Below are 19,235 nucleotides of genomic sequence, written 5' to 3'. Positions count from 1 at the left end.
ACCCAGACCCAATCCACATGCAACACGTGCAGTTGACGTAGTTTTGTTTGTTGATTCACCCCTACTTCAAAGACATATTTGGCAATCATATTCTCAAACAAGGCCAGGAAGGGTTGTTGGGAGAGGAATGAAGAGTGTGTTATATTGTATTTTGTGTATATGATGGGATTGTGGAAATACCGCTGTCTTTAGTCATACTGCCGTAGTGCTTAATATAACATATATTGAAAAGCTAAATTTCCCTACAATTTATTTCATATTCGTAAAATCTCCCTTTTACCCTCTTTAGAAATCTTTCCTAAATCTCCCTACACCGCAGGAAATTTTCCCGAAACTAGCATCACTTGTGAGTGTGACATTGGCGCCAATTGCTGTACTAGTCCATTTCAATTTTAAAGGGGTGTTTTACAGCCAACTACACAAAGATTTATTGTCCTTTTGATTATTTTATCCGTATCTCAGTCTGTACAATATTTATTTGAAGCTATTTGGAAAAAATTTCATCATAACAGTTTCTCTAATAAATATTCACATTTAAAACAAAATTTATTTTCCAGTTTGGCGCCCTCTTCAGTTCGCAGGATTATAGATCCAGCCCTGCTTGATGGAGGGTCTCAAACAATATTTTCCAAGTTAGCACATGACTTTCCTGCAGGTTCCAAATTCGAAATTAATGTCCAATGAATTCTATCAAAAAGAACCCTCCTCTCTCACTCAATAAATTCTCAGCAAATAAGCACCAAAATTTGAGTTTTCGTTAGCTACATTTGCATATTATATCGATATAATTCTCAATTTTTCCCCGTTCCCTGCTAATATCGTTGATATTTGCGTCCTTACATTATCTACAACAACAATGGTTAAATATGTAAGAACATACTAGAAAAGGTATCCAAACGTAAGTTTAGGAAGGCATAAGATAGGGAAGTAAAAAAGCTTCCCGGCCTTTATTGGATAGCGGAGAGTGTAAATACTAAAGCGATAACTTAAAAACATACTGAAACTATGAAATGTTTCAACTCCCGACTAAACCAAGTAAAAACAGAAATTATCTTTGGCAAAATAAAAAAGTTGAGACAATATTAACATAATCTCACGTTCCTTCTCGCAATAGAAGTAGGCCCAGGTTGCGAATTACCGGGGGGGGGATGAGGAGGATTTTCCCCCTCTATCACATTTTGTTTCCCACCAAAGAAGTCAGCTGAAGTATCCCCACCGGGGATGCTCGCTTCCCCCCCCAAACTATGCTTAGTATAACGCCAAATTTCACTGATCTTTCTCATTTCTTGTCAGTTTAATCTCCCAGCTGTATTTCGAAATGAGCATGTAAACTATTCACTTTTGGTCATTTCCAATTTCCTCACTATTTTCACCGTTGTTTAGTTGAAGTATTATTATTATGATTGTTACTTGTAATCGTATCCTAATACCCTTCAGTTCGTCGTTTGAATTGAATATACTAATTGCACACAACAAAGTCACAACATAACATATGGATTTATAAATGCTCTTAGCGGTTGCCAAGAAGAAGTAAACAAATAACTTCTTCCACCATACTTAGCGAAGGTCGGACATGTCATTCATTCTATACATTTGTATTGATTATCATCCCGTTTTTATTTTTGTCGTATTTCATTTTCCATTATATTATTTGTTAGCTTATGGTTCTCATTCCCTAGTAGTTTGTGTGTATGTAACTCAAAAGTTTACGTGCCGCACCCTGTATATCTCAGATTTTGAGTCCAGTTTCAAAAGTTCATTTCCGTAAACTGTAAAAGGCACTAACTTCTATACTAATTACCACAAACTAAACACGACTTTTGAGTTACATACACACAAACTACTAGGGAATAAGAGCCATACGCTAACAAATAATATAATGGAAAATGAAATACGACAAAAATAAAAACGGGATGATAATCAATACAAATGTATAGAATGAATGACATGTCCGACCTTCGCTAAGTATGGTGGAAGAAGTTATTTGTTTACTTCTTCTTGGCAACCGCTAAGAGCATTTATAAATCCATATGTTATGTTGTGACTTTGTTGTGTGCAATTAGTATATTCAATTCAAACGACGAACTGAAGGGTATTAGGATACGATTACAAGTAACAATCATAATAATATACTACAACTAAACAACGGTGAAAATAGTGAGGAAATTGGAAATGACCAAAAGTGAATAGTTTACATGCTCATTTCGAAATACAGCTGGGAGATTAAACTGACAAGAAATGACAAAGATCAGTTTAATTTGGCGTTATACTAAGCATAGTTTGGGGGGGGGAAGCGAGCATCCCCGGCATAATTATTATCATTAACACAAAATTTACAAGGTGAGGTAAAGGACTAATACATATGCTGCAACAATATTTAATTTCCCTGTAACTTTTTACCAATTGCGCGTAAATCAAAATTAACGTCACCATTGTTCTTCTGATTAAATTTGCGCCTTAAATCATGTTTCACATGACCCTTAATTCAAAATGGCTGATTTGAAGATGGCCGCCGTCAGGTATACCCTTACTATATGACTTTTCCCTAGTCCTAATATGTACCCATATATTTGTTATTCACCTTTTGTCGTTACAAGAGGTCTTACAGAGCTTTTAGCTCCAACTGTATGAAGACTATTCTGTACTTCCATGTGATGTTCTGGTAGCTGTATCTCCTAACCTTCGCACCTACAACTTCACTGAAATACTGACCACATTTAGTACTACTTTTTCATGTGTGTCTCAGTCAGCAACTCGATTCACCCAAACGTAAGGTTTACTTGTAAGAAAAAAAGGGCGGAACAAATGGAGTTTTTGATCATTCCTGAGGGAAATGTTAAGTTAAGTTCCTAATATCAGTAACTCACAGTCGCTGCCCACAACTTAATTCCCACTTTGTTAATATATATTAGTCAATTTGTCATTCAACATTTTCGTTTCTATCCTGAGTCGTTTCATTCTTTTTTCTTTTTTATTTATTTATAATGATGTGCGCTTTCACTTTTCAATAGTACTTTGTATTTCATGTAATAATAATGGCCAACGATTTAAATAAAAGTGAGCATTTTATCGGAAAAGAAAGCTACGAAACTTGAAAGAAGCTGAGAGGCAACCGAAGTCTCTAAAAAGTTTCTTTCGAATTCTGGACAAAATTTCGAAAGTGATAATCATTAAGATGTTGAGGGGGGAGTTGTCAATATCAGCTACTGTTAACGAAGCACTTGCAAGTCGACAAAGTTTTTAAACTGTAAATTCATTTTACTTGATTGCAGTAATTTAATTGTTAAATTAAAATGGAATGGATACGGCTACGGATCTGAGTTAAGTCTAATGTATTTCAAATTTTGTTTCAATACAATAGTTTTCATGCAACATATGCGTATATAATTCGAAAGGGTAACTGTAATGGATAGGTTATTAGGATTATAAGTAACATTTTTTTTTTTTTTTTTTTTTTAGAACTCTCACTGTCAATCACAGCAGCGTGCACAATGGTCGTATTAAATTTAGATGGAGCGATATTTTTAAACATTTGGTAATAGTCCTAGTGCAATGTAGGGTTTTGATTATTAGTTACTTGTGTTCAGGGATCCACCGACGGACGTTGTTCGAGAGTCTGGGTCCTCCAGAACTTCTAATTTTCAAGAAAGCACAATTGAAGAGCTCAATTCCAAAACAACTTGTCAAAATAGTAAGTTTTTCAGGAGACCATTTTTATGTTTGTTTCCGTCATTCTATTTCTGTAAAAGAAAATTGCAATTGCCTACTTTTCGTAAAATAGCGTTGAAATTATCATCTATAGCGAGAGTTTTATATGTGGCTTTTAGGCAGGAGTCAAAAATTAGCTTCGGAGAATACTGTTGACTTAGGACACCTTGGAAAAGAATGCTATTTTCTTTTGCCTACAATTAATTTGATTTATGAAGTTTTGGCATGAAACCATGTTCAGTATACGGATATACTGAAAGGGAGCTTAATAGGACCAATATCTCAAAATTGACAACAATTGACTTAGACTCTTTTGGAATCCACCCCTTCAATTTCAGGGGACAAATACACAGAATTATTTGCATTTTGTACAGGGCCGGCCCGAGGCAATTTGCCGCCCCGCTCTAATGGCATCATTTGCCGTCTCCGCTCTTTAAAAAGAACAAATCTTAAAAGCCACGATTTTAAGTATGCTACCCTATCATGAACAACGAAGGGAAGGGAAAGAGCACTCGCATTCAGAATGGCCTAAACACTACAAATACAACCTCGTTTTCTCTACTTTTTTCTTTAAATAATAATCTACTATGTTAGTGAAAGATAAGGCAAACACACCTGCAGAGAATATATGGTAATCCTTTTATAGAATTCAATATCGAGTCAATATATCAGTTTGCAATTCCAGTGCAACTATGTCTTTATCTCTATTATTTCTTGATTTTTCTTCTGCATAAGTATATCTGTTATTTTTTTTTAATCTTATTTCTACCTTCAATGATAAGGAAGTTGTTTGTGACAAAGACATGACTAGTTTTCATATCAAAACTGTGATAACGAACTAAATGAAACAGGTGTTCATTATTGTTCGAGAATTGAGTTTTTTTATTTGGTAAAAATCAAGCAATTCATGTTAAGATTTGTTTGATCATTTGTTTCAGCACTGTCCATGTAACCTTAAACTAATGCGATCCTAAACATGATTTATGAATGTAGTATCTAAATAGGTCAGCTTAGTAAATTTGACACCATGATCATCAAGTCTGTTTACAACAAGAAATATTTATTTTAAATAATATTGTTATGACAGATTTTGCCGCCCAGCAAATGCACGGATTGCACATATGGTAGAGCCGGACCTGATTTTGTAGGCTACTCCGAAAAATCTTCGGACCCGAAAGAAAACTCTCGGGTGCGCCACTGCTTGTGTTTACATTGTGTTACTCATTACCTGATTTCGAACGTCTATGTTGGAAAGAGACATGAAAGGATAAAACGAAATATATATTATAAAAACACTTCGCTTTAGCCCTGATTCGTTTATGTACCTTTAAATCACTACGTTATTATAATAAATATATCAACTACTAATTACTAACCATAAACATGAATTGTGTCCAGATATCGTCGATTTATTCTTCTGTTTTATACGTACATGAAATATCAACAGCAACCATAGCTTTTGTACATATCTTTCAATTTCGTGTGTATAACTCAGTAATGATCTTTCCCATAACAACTAATAATCTTGTCAATAACAAACTGATAGTTTTTGTCATAGTCTTTTCCCATGACAACATGTCCTGTCAATAACAGCGTTCTTTCTTTTAATTACATCTAAGCTATATGCTTAATTATTGCGCCTCTGATCAGTGTTGGTAAAATGGGTACAGATTAATTATAATAGGAATGTATCGCTGTATGAATGTCGCCCAGAACGGGAATTCCGTAACAGTATTATAGTGAAGGAAAGAACCCTGTATATTTTCAAAACATTCACTTTTTGAATAGCCCTCGTACTAATTATTACTAAATCAACTCTCCTATTAATTATTATTATTACATCAATATAAGTAGTTTTCTCTTCTCTTCTTTCTCCATATATATCAATTCATTTATAACAACATTTTTCTTTTATTACTAATCACATATCATAAAGCGTCGATTCATTAAAAAATATTATTTGTGGGTCTATTCAAAATTATAAGTAACTGATGACTTACACAGAGTTACTAGTTAATTGTTCCTCTTTTACATTGAGCGATAACATTCATATACAAACAACATTATTTACAATTAAGATTGCCATCATATCACACGTCAACAACAAGATCAGAAGGTAATAATTACATTTAAAAGCTTCAATTTAAGTTCACTGTCATGGATTTCAAGTTAACACAATCAAATTTCTTTTGAACATGTAAAGTAAAATAAAGGTAAACATAACATTCAAAGTTAATACAAAGATAAGATAAATTAATCACATCATAACATGTTGCTCAAATAAACTATTAGATGAACATTGAGACGAATAATCATGAGAACCTTCAGCTGATATGGGATTAACCCCAACCATATCAGCGGGTTTTAGTTTAAATTATGATTAATAAACGAGTCAATTAAAGTACATTGAACACCACAATCTTGGTTATTTTCTCTTGATCCATTTCCTGTTTCATTTATTACTTCGGTCCTATTCCGACAGTTCCTGCCATCTCGAGATCTCCAATTGCATCTGTTTTGAGTTACACCGGTATGCATGACATTGTTACTGTAATTGCGTCTTCCACGAAAGTTTCTCCCGTTCGTCCAACTGTTCCTCGGATTATTATAATTCGTTCCATTTCTACCGCTAGAATTGAATCTTCCATTGGCTCCAGTTCCAGTACGTATAACAGATCTCTCACTAACTCCAATGCCAGTATTGTCACGTGATCTCTCATCGCTGCGAAGATTTTCGGTATTTTCATTAGTTATATTCAAGTTTCTGACGGCAATCGGATTCGATGGATTACGATTACTCCCATTAGGATTCGGGAATTGATTCTCAAAGTTTTGAACTAAAATTATGAGATGATTGAAGTTTACGCATTGAGCTGACAACAGAATTTGTTGTAATTTATACGGCAATAAAATGCGTACGGAAGCGATTATTCTGGATTCGGGCTGAAACGGATTGACGAGTTTAAGTTCATTATATGCATTGATTGTAAAATCCGTAAGAGATTTATCGACCCGAGGTGAATAGTGTCGAGTTCGCACCATCGCATCACGGTTAGCTAACAAGAAATCATTTTCGTAATTAGCCAACAAGGCCCGTTTAAATTCTTCGTAGGATTTTATATGGTCGCGAATAGCCTTAAACCACAAGGAACAAGGAGGAAGTAACAGATGTGGTAACAACTTCATAAATTTAGATTGATCTACACCCATAATTTCACACTCTGCTTCAAATTTTCTAAAAACGAGCTTGCGGTTTCGTCACACTTACCGCTGAATTTAGTCATGGCCTTAATTTCACTGACCTTAACATTTATTTTGCTATAGTTATGTTTTTGTTGGCGTTGATAATGGTCTGGAACCCTTTCGCACTTATTTATCTCCTTTCTCCTTTTGCGATCTGGACTTTGGAATCGCCTTCTGTGGTTTTCCACAACTAAACCATCATCAGTAGAACTCTTAGAAGAAGATATCCCGTCAGTTTCTATTAATGGAGTTCTCGGGCAGTGATGCAATGCTTCCTGTTGAAGATGCAATGTTTCCTGTTGATGATGCAATGTTTCCTGTTGATTGGGAGTACCCAAAGCCTCCTTATACATAGGATTATTGTAGTCACATTCCCTCTCTTGTAACGATCTGATTTCCTCTTGTATGTTGGATATCAGTATGCTATGTGAATTGACATGGGCAGTAATATTCGCTATCTGACTTTTTTGTTGGGCTGTCGTCGATTCCATGGTTTCAACGACTTTCTTTATCGACTCGGTTTCTAGAGTTAGTTGATCCTGTCTATCTTGCCATTTGTTACTAAATTGTTGAAACCTGGTATCAACTTCTCGTGTCATATCATTTGTAATTTTGATGGTAACTTCATCAGCTAATACTTGCAAATTTTCTTTCAAATTGTGTTGCAAGCGGTCAAAATTCTCTTGCACACCTTGTACTTTATCTGCAAGTGATTTATGCTGCACTAGTATCTGTTCTAGCTTTTCATCGTTCAGTTTTTGTTGTTGATCAAATTTCTGTTCTAACTTTTCATCTAGCTTTTCATCTAGCTTTTCATCGTACAATTTTTGTTGTTGATCAAATTTCTGTTCTAGCTTTTCATCTAGTAGTTGACTAAACATATCAATAAGATTAGAATAGGAATGTTCAGACACAGTTACGGCATTTCCAGATATGGTTTCATTTGAAATACTGGGTACTTCTTCAATCTCGGAATCCTGCATATTGCTAATTCTTTGGATTCTCTTCCCACTTCTCAAAGTAGTGAAACTCATAAAATACGTATACACATAAACTCAGTTCTTACTATTCTTCGGAACTAAATAGTATAGTATAGTCCCGGGTTTCGGCACCAGATAAAACGAAATATATATTATAAAAACCTTTCGCTTTAGCCCTGATTCGTTTATGTACCTTTAAATCACTACGTTATTATAATAAATATATCAACTACTAATTACTAACCATAAACATGAATTGTGTCCAGATATCGTCGATTTATTCTTCTGTTTTATACGTACATGAAATATCAACAGCAACCATAGCTTTTGTACATATCTTTCAATTTCGTGTGTATAACTCAGTAATGATCTTTCCCATAACAACTAATAATCTTGTCAATAACAAACTGATAGTTTTTGTCATAGTCTTTTCCCATGACAACATGTCCTGTCAATAACAGCGTTCTTTCTTTTAATTACATCTAAGCTATATGCTTAATTATTGCGCCTCTGATCAGTGTTGGTAAAATGGGTACAGATTAATTATAATAGGAATGTATCGCTGTATGAACTGAATTGTTTTATAGGCCTAAGGGGCCCTGAAAACAATTTTTGCGGTGGGACCTGATTTTGATGTTTCGCCACTGGATCGAAGGCAAGTTAAATATCTATTAAGGCACACACTTTTGTCATTTGTTGTGTATTAAACAAGTTCAGCTAAAATTTATAAAGAACTGTCCCAAACTGAAAGCCAGAAAAGTGTCTTTATAACATGAATTTCTCATTAATAAAGAGAATGAGCAATTAAGGTAATTATTGTAACACGAATTTCTCACTAATAAAGAGAACGAGCAATTAAGCTAATTATCGTAACATGAATTTCTCACTAATAAAGAGGACGAGCAATTAAGATAATTATCGCAATTGTATTTCTAGAAAATACTATGTAAATATGCTTTTAGTGAAGCGTAAGAGACGTAGGTTGCGCCAGGATTTTGGTAATGTGGGTGCAGGCTAGGATGGGACAACACATCCTTACATTGTTGCCAGAACGCAAACAATGCTAAGCTGTTTCGGTTTAGTTAACTGATTCGTATGCGTTGGGGTGCGCTGAATCCAGGAATGACAACCGTTTTGTCCTGGGACGTCTGTGTTTCGATCAAACGGGTGGTAATTGTTGAACAAAAATATGAACACAAATATGCGATTTACAGAAACACCATTAACAGCGTAACACAAATTAATGTACAGAAACACGCACACACGTGAAGACAAAAAAAAGTAGTACCACTCTCAGATTGCTTGTAAAATCGTCTTTTTTAAAAGGTCTAACTTCGTTTGAAGCTTGTCCTTTTGTAGGTGGCTGCCGGAAGATCCCTAAACAAGATCCAACAGTAGTCTGCCATCATCGTAGCACTCAAGTTTCCCTAATACCGTCGTTCCATTTCTTTGATATTTTGATGGAAACGCTCCCCCTGCTCTTCACTTACTGCTCCCATATTGTGAGGAAAGTAGTCAAGATGGGAATTCAGAAAATGGACTTTTAATCTCATGGCACCAAGCTTTCGGAACGCGTGCAATGTTTTTTTTTACCATTTCCTTGTACTGTGGGTCCTTTCGGTTTCCCAAAAACGTTTTGATGACTACAGTAAAAGCAACCAAAGCCTCTTTTTGAGTTGGAGTCATTGACCTGAAGAAGTCTTTGTCGGACATGAGTTTCCTAATATCATGGCCAAGAAAAACCCTCGTATTCGCGTACTCGTAGTATTTGAGCAACAAAGAGTGTAGCCAGAATACTTACCAATATTTTACAAATCTAAGATGTAATCTTACTAAATTCGTTTTATGAACAGATTTATTGTTTTTGGTTTGTCTTTGTAATCTCGTACTCTCATTCATGACACATTACGATATGTGTCGGTGATCCCCATCCGGACCAATAAACATGTATTTTCATGTTTCGGGCAGCACAAATACATTTAATCTTCCATGTTCATTCTTATTTTCGTGTGATGCATTTGCAATTTAGCGATTTCCAGCTACCTGTTTGACCACGTTACATTTCGATTGTGCAAAAACTTGATGTGTTAGGAAGAAACGGGGGTCATTTTCGACTTCGGTGCACCCAGAAACGTAAAAATCAGCTAAGCTTATGCAAACAGCTTTTTGGTTGCAGACCTGTGTTATTGTAGGAAATCTGATAATCAAAGTTAATGTGGGTGCAGCTGCACCCACTGCACCTACTGTGGTGCCGCCTATGGTAAGAGCATACATCGTTGTCAAAATCAAACTTATGAGTTTTATCTGTTTAGACTTTTATGTTGCAATTGTATTACTTGCCTAAATACATCTTAGGTGTATACATATGCTATTAATTATTAAAACTGTAACTTTGGTCAGTATTCATCCACAATCAGTTAGTTATGATCTCGCAATTTTTCGTTAATATTCACAGGGAGACTACAGATATTGAAGAAATTTGTAATTGTAACAGTTATTTGAAGAATTTTTCTCAATTACAACGTTTTAGTCTTTTATTACCATTTAGGTGGGGCGCCTATATAAATATTGTTTGCTTACACTTGAGAAATGTCTAAAACCGGCTATGCCACCAAGTTCTATGATTTAGTGTAGCACCAAAACTCCGACCCCTAGTTAATACTAACGGATCCAGAAGGGTCGTTTGAAGGGGGCGAATAGCCTCCTTGGATGATGAACGTAGACTCGAGACTAATTTAGTCTCAAGTCAATCACTGTTAATTCACTGCATAGTGCATGTCTGATTTTGTAATTGTCAACGTCGAAACAGGCAGAATACTTCAAAATTTTACGCATTAGACATACTGGTATTTATTTGGCTTTAGTATGAAGCTCTTTCTTCTTTAGGCTTAATATTGCCATAATTGAATATTTGTGCCAGATAGACGTTAGAGGTCCCGAGCCCGCGGGCCGGACTCGGGCCTACAAAATATATATCACTTCGGGGTCGGGCCGTAAATTTTCAAATATACAACCATATTTCTCGGGCCTTTTCGGGCCTAATTTTGTAAATATACTGTACAACGATATTTATTGTATCGTTCTTTCTGCAGAACTTCTAAAGCACAACTGCAAAATTAAACTTCTAATTGCTTTAAATAAAAATACTATTTTGCATTAATTTTTAAGTTTCTGTAATTCGGGCTTATTTCGGGCTCATTTGATTATCACACGAGCTCGGGCCTAAATGATAAAACATATTTCAGACTCGGTCGGGCGTCACATTGCAAATTCGTGGGCCTGGCCCGGGCTAAAAATTCCGGACCGTGCAGATCTCTAATAGACGTAGGCATTCACTTCTAATTTCATATTTTTGAGCTTCGTACGTCATAAGTAATCGTCGACTTCCTTGCCGAGTTGTTGAATATCACTTTCATCTTATCAATATTCAACTCGATTTCCTTGCTTCCTTCCTTGCAGAAGAGGGTGCATTTCTGTTCATGGCTGTTGAGCAATGTTGCCAGTGGTTTCTTGGATCCACTAATGCTCATCATGAGTGACGAGGCGTGGTTCCACCTGTCTGGGTACATAAATTCCCAAAACAACCGGTATTGGTCGACAGAAAATCCACACGCAATCCACACGCAGAAAGGTTAGGTGTGATGTGTGCATGTTAGACAATATATACGTATAATACATAGTTATTGTCTAGATTAATTGAATTAATAAATCTCTTACTTATTACAGATGTCATATTTATGTGTGTTGGGGGGAGGTAAGACAGTATTGTCTCATTTTGAATTATTGCACCTTCAAACCTTACGTTCTGTTGGCCTAATTTTATTTCCCCCAATATAGATTACCTAATTCGCACACTGAGTATGCCTAGACTTACTCCTGGCAAACCAAGAACGTCTGATATTTACCCACGTCTTGAGATGATAAATGTTGTCAAATTAAGTTACGTCAAGAATGGGAATTGTAAGTTTCTCTTAGCTAATCATGCTTTTGCGTTCTGGTACTCAATCTGGAGGTTTCAAGTTTTGTATATTACAGACATTCTCCGTACAAACCCCCTGTTCAAACGTTCACCGTCAGTAGCAAACGCATTCCGGTAAAATCTAGCATGTATAGCAGCAGCATGGTGTGAGGTTCACTCCCAGTGGCGTATTTAAGAGGGACTTCCGGGCTTAAGTCCCCCCCCAAATTTTACTTAATATATTAAAGTAAATTAAATATCCAGCAGAATTTTAACATTTCGAGGAATAAAGTTAGCAAAGCTCCCCCGAAACAAAATCGTAAATACGCTGCTGTTGACCGCCTAACTGGTATTGGATACGGACTGTTCTCTCCAGGCAGTAAGGACTACACTTTTTTCTTAGTGCAAATGAAAGAAAAAAAAGAGGGTCGAAGAATGCCTCTTTTTATAGCTATGAACTGCCAAAAATGAAAATTATCACTTTTAAAACGCTCTGGCTTGAAAACTATGGAACCTATCTCAAATAGTTCAAAGAATTACAAAGGAAATATCCCGTGCAGTGCCTAAACATCCGTGTTTTACAACGCTCCGATATCGGTGAAATTGATAATATAAAGAAGGTTTGAATACGGGGATACATTTTAAAGTACTGATAAACCATTAATTTCGCCGATACCAGAGTATTGCAAATCACTTGTGTTTAGATAGAGCGCATATTTGTTTCTGAGTAATTCCGTGAATCGTTTGCTATAGTCTCATAATTTTCAAGTCAGCGCGCTTCAAATCGTGAAGTTCGCAATTTCACCGCTTTATTACTTTAAAGAAGGCGCCTTCTGGCCCACGTTTATTAGAATGATTTCTTTAATTTGGTATAAGGAATAACCTCGCGGAGTTTGATTATGGAATTCCTCAATATACTCCTTATTTATAGGTGTAATTGGTTTATAGGTCATACAGTACTATAGATATATCACATTGAGTTGACACCTAGTCTTCCGTTCTGAGCGCTGCTGTCGACTGAAGGAATTCCATTCCCTTTCGCTAATTCTCTCCCGCTTAGCAACAGCTGAACCCTTATTGGCTCGACGCGTGGGTGTGTCGAGGGTGAGCTTTAGTTCGCATTTTTGCCACGGCTCAAGACATTTTGGCAGCACTATACCTCGAATGCCTCATATATTATATTGCACACTAACTTTACGGACATCGTGTACGTTCAGACAAAATGTTCGCCGTTGTTCCTTCAAAGAACAGGAAAATATTTACAAATATAGATTTAATGACATTTTTACTTGAATGAATTCGTCAAGTACAACTAATAATTCTTTTTCAAGCAAACCTTCTCTGTACAAAGCATTTGCTCTCTTCCCTCGCCTAGTAATTCGAGTGTGTGAATTTGGTGCAAAAAATTCGTGTTCAATTCCCGGTAGTTGAACGCATTACAGCGGTTCAGATAGCACTTTAAACTGTAGGGCTTGTCCTATATAGCCTAGCTGCTTAAGCACAAATAAATTTGCACACTACTCTCTCGCCCCGGTACCCACTTCAGCTCATCCTGTTATCAGTTTGTGAGTAACAGTGACACTTCCGATGCTGATTAAATCCAAATTTGGTCCCGCAATTTGAGGAGGAGGAGATACATGAAAATGATGGAATATGACTGATATTAATGTCGAATCCATAGTTTTCGTGGTCGCTAAGATGAACAGTGACACTTCTGATGCCACTTAAATACAAAATCAGCCCCGAATATATTTAGTAATATTTAATTTTTATTTATATAGATTACTTATTATTTTGTGATTTTTCATTATAGTTTCTTTGTTTCTATCGATTTGAGATCGGTTCAGTAATAGTAAAAAAAAAAAAAAAATATTAACAAAAAGTGACTGACTAACGGAACTTATTACTAATTTTTATTACTTTAATCTAGCGAAGCGAGTAACTAACGCTAGTACTAAATGAAATGTAATTAAATTCATGCACATAAAAGCATGATATTAATGGAAAACATATCTATTGACTTAAGATTACCTCAGGAGCGTCATTTCAGATTTTGCTTCGGGAGGGGCAAGACCCCTTGATATAAGTAAAATTTCGCGTTTTTCACTGATTTACTACTATTCTATTGATAAAATCTACATACTCCTCAAACTCAGGGGGGCAATTACCCCTTCCTGTCCCCCCTAAATGACGCCCCTGGATTACCTCAAACGCAGATTTCTATTTTTTTCTTTTCTAAATGCGAAATTGGTAAATAGTATACCTGTCAATTTTCGAGTAAATCCTTTTCCTTTATCCCTTCCAACTTATAACGCATGCCTCTGCTCAGAAGGCAAAGGTAAAATGGAGATTAAAAAATAAATAAATAAAAGTTCTGTTCTGGCGGTTACTTGTCCCAAAGGATAATCAATTACACTTTATTATAAGATGTGAATAATAATAATAATTAGTGTTTAGAAGAATGATCACTTAAATTCTTGTCTTTTCACAATATCCTTCATCAGCTAAGGAACTAAAAATACTTCCGCAAAAACCTATAATAATGCGGATATCCACATCCGTTCAGACTACTCATGTTAACTAGGCTATATTTAAAAATTATTTTAAAACGGTTCAGCAATTTTCCTGTGATTTAATTACAAAGAAGATCCTTTTCATTTGCATATAATAGGGTAGCTGATGTCCGTTCTTCGCACGAGAAGAATAAGTTTATGGAAAAATATTTGAGCCTCATCTTCCCCTTAGGACACGTATATCAATGAAAGTGTAATAATAAAATCCCCAAAGATATTATATCTTTGTCAAACATATTTTTGCCCCTTTAGAATGTCCTTTAATCACAGTTAGTCGGAAAAAAAGCTTTAAGTAGGTACTCAACATGTTCAAAAATTCATTTCAAACTGCTGACCTGTTTCTCTGTGATGCAATTGAGAAACAACGGACAACGTCGATCTCAATCTCAAGAAAGAAATTATAGAAAATGCTTCCAATCGCTTAACTCAGTATGATATGCTTATTCCGTAAAAACTAAAACTTGATTTTGGGGCCGTTCAAAAATTTTGTGGCCCCTGATCCAAATATTAATAATTGGCCAAGATCGCAATATTTGAGCCATTTTTTTTTTTAAAGATTATTCCTAAAATTCTTCATAATAAGGAGTTTATGTACCCAGTTCCATCTTCCTAATTTGACGAGTTCGTGTGAAACTGTATTTTGACAAATTTCTAATCTCCTCTACCTTTCTTAGATCGAGCCCTCTTTACTCAAAGTAAAATGATAAAAAACCAAGCTTAATGTAAGTACTAACTTGTTCCAAAATTAATTTCAAATTGTTCAACTCTTTTCCCAATACCATCACAAACAGGCAACATCACCTTCAATGTGAAGAAAGGACTTGTACGAAATGCCCTCCTTCCGATTTAAAACACGAATTCTCAAAATCTCTGGGACATTGTCCACTTCATTAAATGAAGAATTTAAACAAGTTTCATAAAAGTTTTTGTTGAAACGTGCTCTTATGGGTCAGAGTAGAACAAAGAGAACTCGATGAAGTCATCATTTCAAGTGTCTGGGAAATATTTTGATGAGAGACTCTTACTGCATTAAAGAGATCAGGTCAAGAATTGCAATAGCCAAAGAAGCATTCAACAAGAAAAGATCACTCTTAACTAGCAGGCTTAATATTGGACTGTGCTATATATGAAGTATTGGACTGTATGGTTCAGAAATTTGGATATTACGGAAATTAGAGAAGAAATATTTAAATAATTTGTAAATGTGATGTTGGAGGTAAATGGAAAAGTAAAACGGAAGAGAGAGTAACAAACTGAGGTGTTTTAAAACGGATAGGAGAGAAGAGGACGCGTTTAGCCAACATCCTTCGTAGGAAGGCCATTGGTTGAATTGATTTTGAGTTCAGCATCGATTCTAAATGAGACGTAGACTTACTGATTAACGTGGAATCCGAAGCACATGAGCCCCCGCCTGGAATCGAACCCGGGTCTCCCACGTCAAAGGTACGTAAGCTAACCGCCGAGCCACGAAGGAGCTCGAAAGGCCAATTGGATTGGAAACATCTTGCAAAGAAATTGTCTTCTTCATACCGCTATAGAAGGAAAGATGGAAGGAAAGCGAAGAAAAGAAAGAAGAATCAATGATTTTTTTAAAATAGGAGAAAATCTTGGCAGCTAAAAGCATACGCTGAATATCGAGAAACGTGGAAGAAACATCTTCAGACCTAAAACTTAAAAACCTATTACGATCACTGATCACTAAAAAGATTCTTTCAATTCTTATATAATAGACCGGTTGAAATGTCAGTTCCTTTTCCCCTTAGAAAACACATATCAATTAAATTGTAATAATAAAAAGCCTCATAGATATTGTATTTTTAGTATAAATTTTGAATCCCCTACTCCTTTAAGATATACCCATTAAATCAGTTACATCATAAAATTCCAACATGAAGTATATACAAACTATGTTCAAGAATTCATCTCAAACTCTTCAATAGTTTTTTTTACAACGTGATCACAAACGATAGGCAACGTCAATGTCAATGTGAAAAAAAAATTAAAGAAAATGCCCTCATTCCCCCCTTAAAACAGAAACTTCCAAAAACGCTGGGATACGTGTCTACTTATTTTTAACGAGTAGTTTATAGGTCCTTTTTAGGCAATTTTTGGGTCTTCAACTTCCGAGCCCTAGTGATAACTATATCCAAAAATTCACTTCAATTGCTTCATCCATTTTTCCGGGATGCAATCACAAACAAGATCAGTAACGTCACTAAGGGGGACAAACGGGGCTTGTGCCCCGGGCGCTGGATTGGGGAGGCGCAGAACTAGGAAAATATTTGTTTTTTCTATAAGGAAAGGAGTTTCAGCAAACTAAAAAAAAAAAAAAAAAACATAAAATATCACATCAGAAACTTAATAGGACAACAACGACTCACCAACCTTAAGAGCACATCCATACAGCATAAGTTAGCTTCAAAGCAGGGGCATCATTTCAGTCTTCGCTTGAGGAGAGCAAAAGCACCGACGACATAAGGCTTTCACGTTTTGTACTAGTATATTAGTAGACAATCGATTGAAGTATATGTATTCCTCAAACTCTTGGGAGGGAGGTAATTGCCCCCTCCTGCCCCCGCCCTAAATGACGCCCCTGCTTCAAAGCAATCTTTACAGAACATTGTAAAAACCTTTACAGCCATAACAACCCGCAAAGTTAAATTTTAGTTCCAGCGTTTTGCATTTTCATTTAACTTGCATCGGTTTAAGAGGTTTGTAAAATGGCCGAGTATAGTACTCAAGACAACAGCTTGACTGTCATAATTAAATATTTTATTCTAAAGCAACAGACTGTTGATTCATTCCACACATATACACATCCCGATATAATTCCAAAAACATAATGATCTGCAGTTATTATAAGACTATAAGAATATGTCAAGCGTGCTACTCTCAGATTACTTGGGAATCAAATACTAATTAATTTGGTGTTTTATCTTGCACTAAAAATTAAATTATGTACTGCAATTTATACTAATTAGTTTGGGGTTTTATCTTGCACTAAAAATTTAAATTATGTACTTCAATTTTGAAATTAAGCTTTACCACTTGAAGAAAAAATGGGTTAGGAGAATTACTGTGTGATTGCCAATATCAGAGATGTGGTCGGGGAATGTTTTGGTTTGGTTACTTGGGGGTTGGGGCGCTAAGAGAGTTCTTAGCCTAGTTGCGACGCTGAACAAGATCCTTCTGGAGGGAAATAGTGTGATGTATTTCACGAAATGTCAGTTCTGAGGGAGAAGCTGAAAAACGCTTGCTTACGTAATTTCCAAACTCGAGATTCTCAACTAACGTACGTGATATGCAATTCACTTTAATTTTATTTTTCTGTCTATTTCTGGATTAAAATTTAAAGTAAGAGGACCAAACCTCCAGTGCTCGAGGACTACTTCTGGCCCACGGACCACAGTTTGAGAAACGTTGATTGTGAGAGTGAGTGTGTATGGTACACGTATATATAGTCTTCACCGAATATTTAGTCTGTTTTCTACGCACAGAGTTCTGAGTTTAGTCTCTGGTGATAACTAGTAATCTGGATCACTATGGATCGGTACTAAAATTGAAATTAACATAAACGAAAACGAGAGATGGTGCTGAAAAGTTTGTGGCTATCGTGCTAACTTTAGGTGAACGAGGTCACGGATTCGATCCCTGGCGAATACTCAATCTGCATTAATTACATAATGAAATCTTTCAGTTTTAAGTCCCATGGGTATGCCGGTTAGGCTAAAGGAGACGGTCGGTGATGATGAGAAATGAATGAAAATAGTGAAATAAATAGTGGCAGTAAACGCGAAAATCCCAAGAAAACCAAGCACACCAAAGACGAACGCTCTACCACTGAGCTACCGCGGCCCCTTATTAATTACATGGTATAAAGAGTAGAAACAATATAAACAACTAAATGCAGTGCGTTTTAGTTAATATAACTGTGTTTTGCATGTCATATAGGCTTTTACTTCTTTTTGGCGTATATTCACATGCAGCAAAATAATCGAATCTAATATTATAGTCACGTGAGCCGGCGTACAGGAAAGTTTTCTACTTACCAATTGTCTCCTTATGCTTAGCACATGTTTCCGGTTTCTCTACTGAAACGGAAGGTTCCAAAGCAACTGGTTCATAATCTGCTTTTCCATTTATCACCGTTTTCTTGGTCATTTCTATTCTACATGTATGTATATATAGGAACAAGAGGAGATTCACTCACTAAGTGCACAACACCTGCTGTTTATAGATCGCACTCTCAAAACACCGCTGAGACGCTCAACGACGTGAGATGTGTCAGGCACAGCTGCAGAGTATAGATAGACAAACACAGCGCTAGTGCTGCCGCGGTGTAGCACTACGCTGAATTAAACCATTGATAAGCGCTTCTACGTCAGGGTTGCGGTATCCACATAAAATTACTGGTTTCTCATGATAATCAGTAGCGTAGCGTTTACTTTCGCAACGGGTAGACAGCACAGGCAACGGGCAAGGGGGGGAGGGGGGAAGAGGAGGTCAACCGAGTTCCGACATCCCAAAAACTTCTTAAGTCAATATACTTTTATTCACTTTCTTAATACAACTAATGATGATTGATGTAGCATAAAAATTTGATCTTACATATCATCTGTACTATTTCTCTTGTAAAAACAATGTAGTTTCATATTTTTTTTCTGAAAATATAGATGAAGATACTTTACAATTACTTGTCTTGTCGAGTGCAGAATAATATCCGTTCAATACTACATAGTGAATTGGATCCCCCGCCCAAACCCTGGACCCCTC

The 19,235-nt window shown here is 36.0% G+C and overlaps 1 protein-coding gene across 2 annotated transcripts in view; it reads right to left on the bottom strand.

Moving 5' to 3' along the window:
* Positions 1 to 18,810, bottom strand: part of LOC145662515 (scavenger receptor class B member 1-like) — a 78,843-nt gene extending 60,033 nt beyond the window's left edge. The window contains exon 1 of one of the 2 annotated variants that reach the window (XM_081728167.1): positions 18,512 to 18,810. In XM_081728167.1, the coding sequence (XP_081584293.1) occupies positions 18,512 to 18,623 (112 nt within the window). In that variant the 5' untranslated portion in view covers positions 18,624 to 18,810. The remainder of the gene's footprint in view (positions 1 to 18,511) is intronic. The other variant, XM_081728166.1, reaches the window with a different exon arrangement.
* Between the last annotated feature and the right edge of the window lie 425 nt (positions 18,811 to 19,235).

The sequence above is a fragment of the Thermobia domestica genome, chromosome 10 (genome assembly GCF_964235325.1).
Source record: "Thermobia domestica chromosome 10, izTheDome1.hap1.1, whole genome shotgun sequence".
In the NCBI taxonomy this organism is placed as follows: Eukaryota; Metazoa; Arthropoda; class Insecta; order Zygentoma; family Lepismatidae; genus Thermobia; species Thermobia domestica.
Note: the sequence above shows the minus strand (reverse complement) of the source record. Positions and strands in the feature narration are given on the sequence as shown.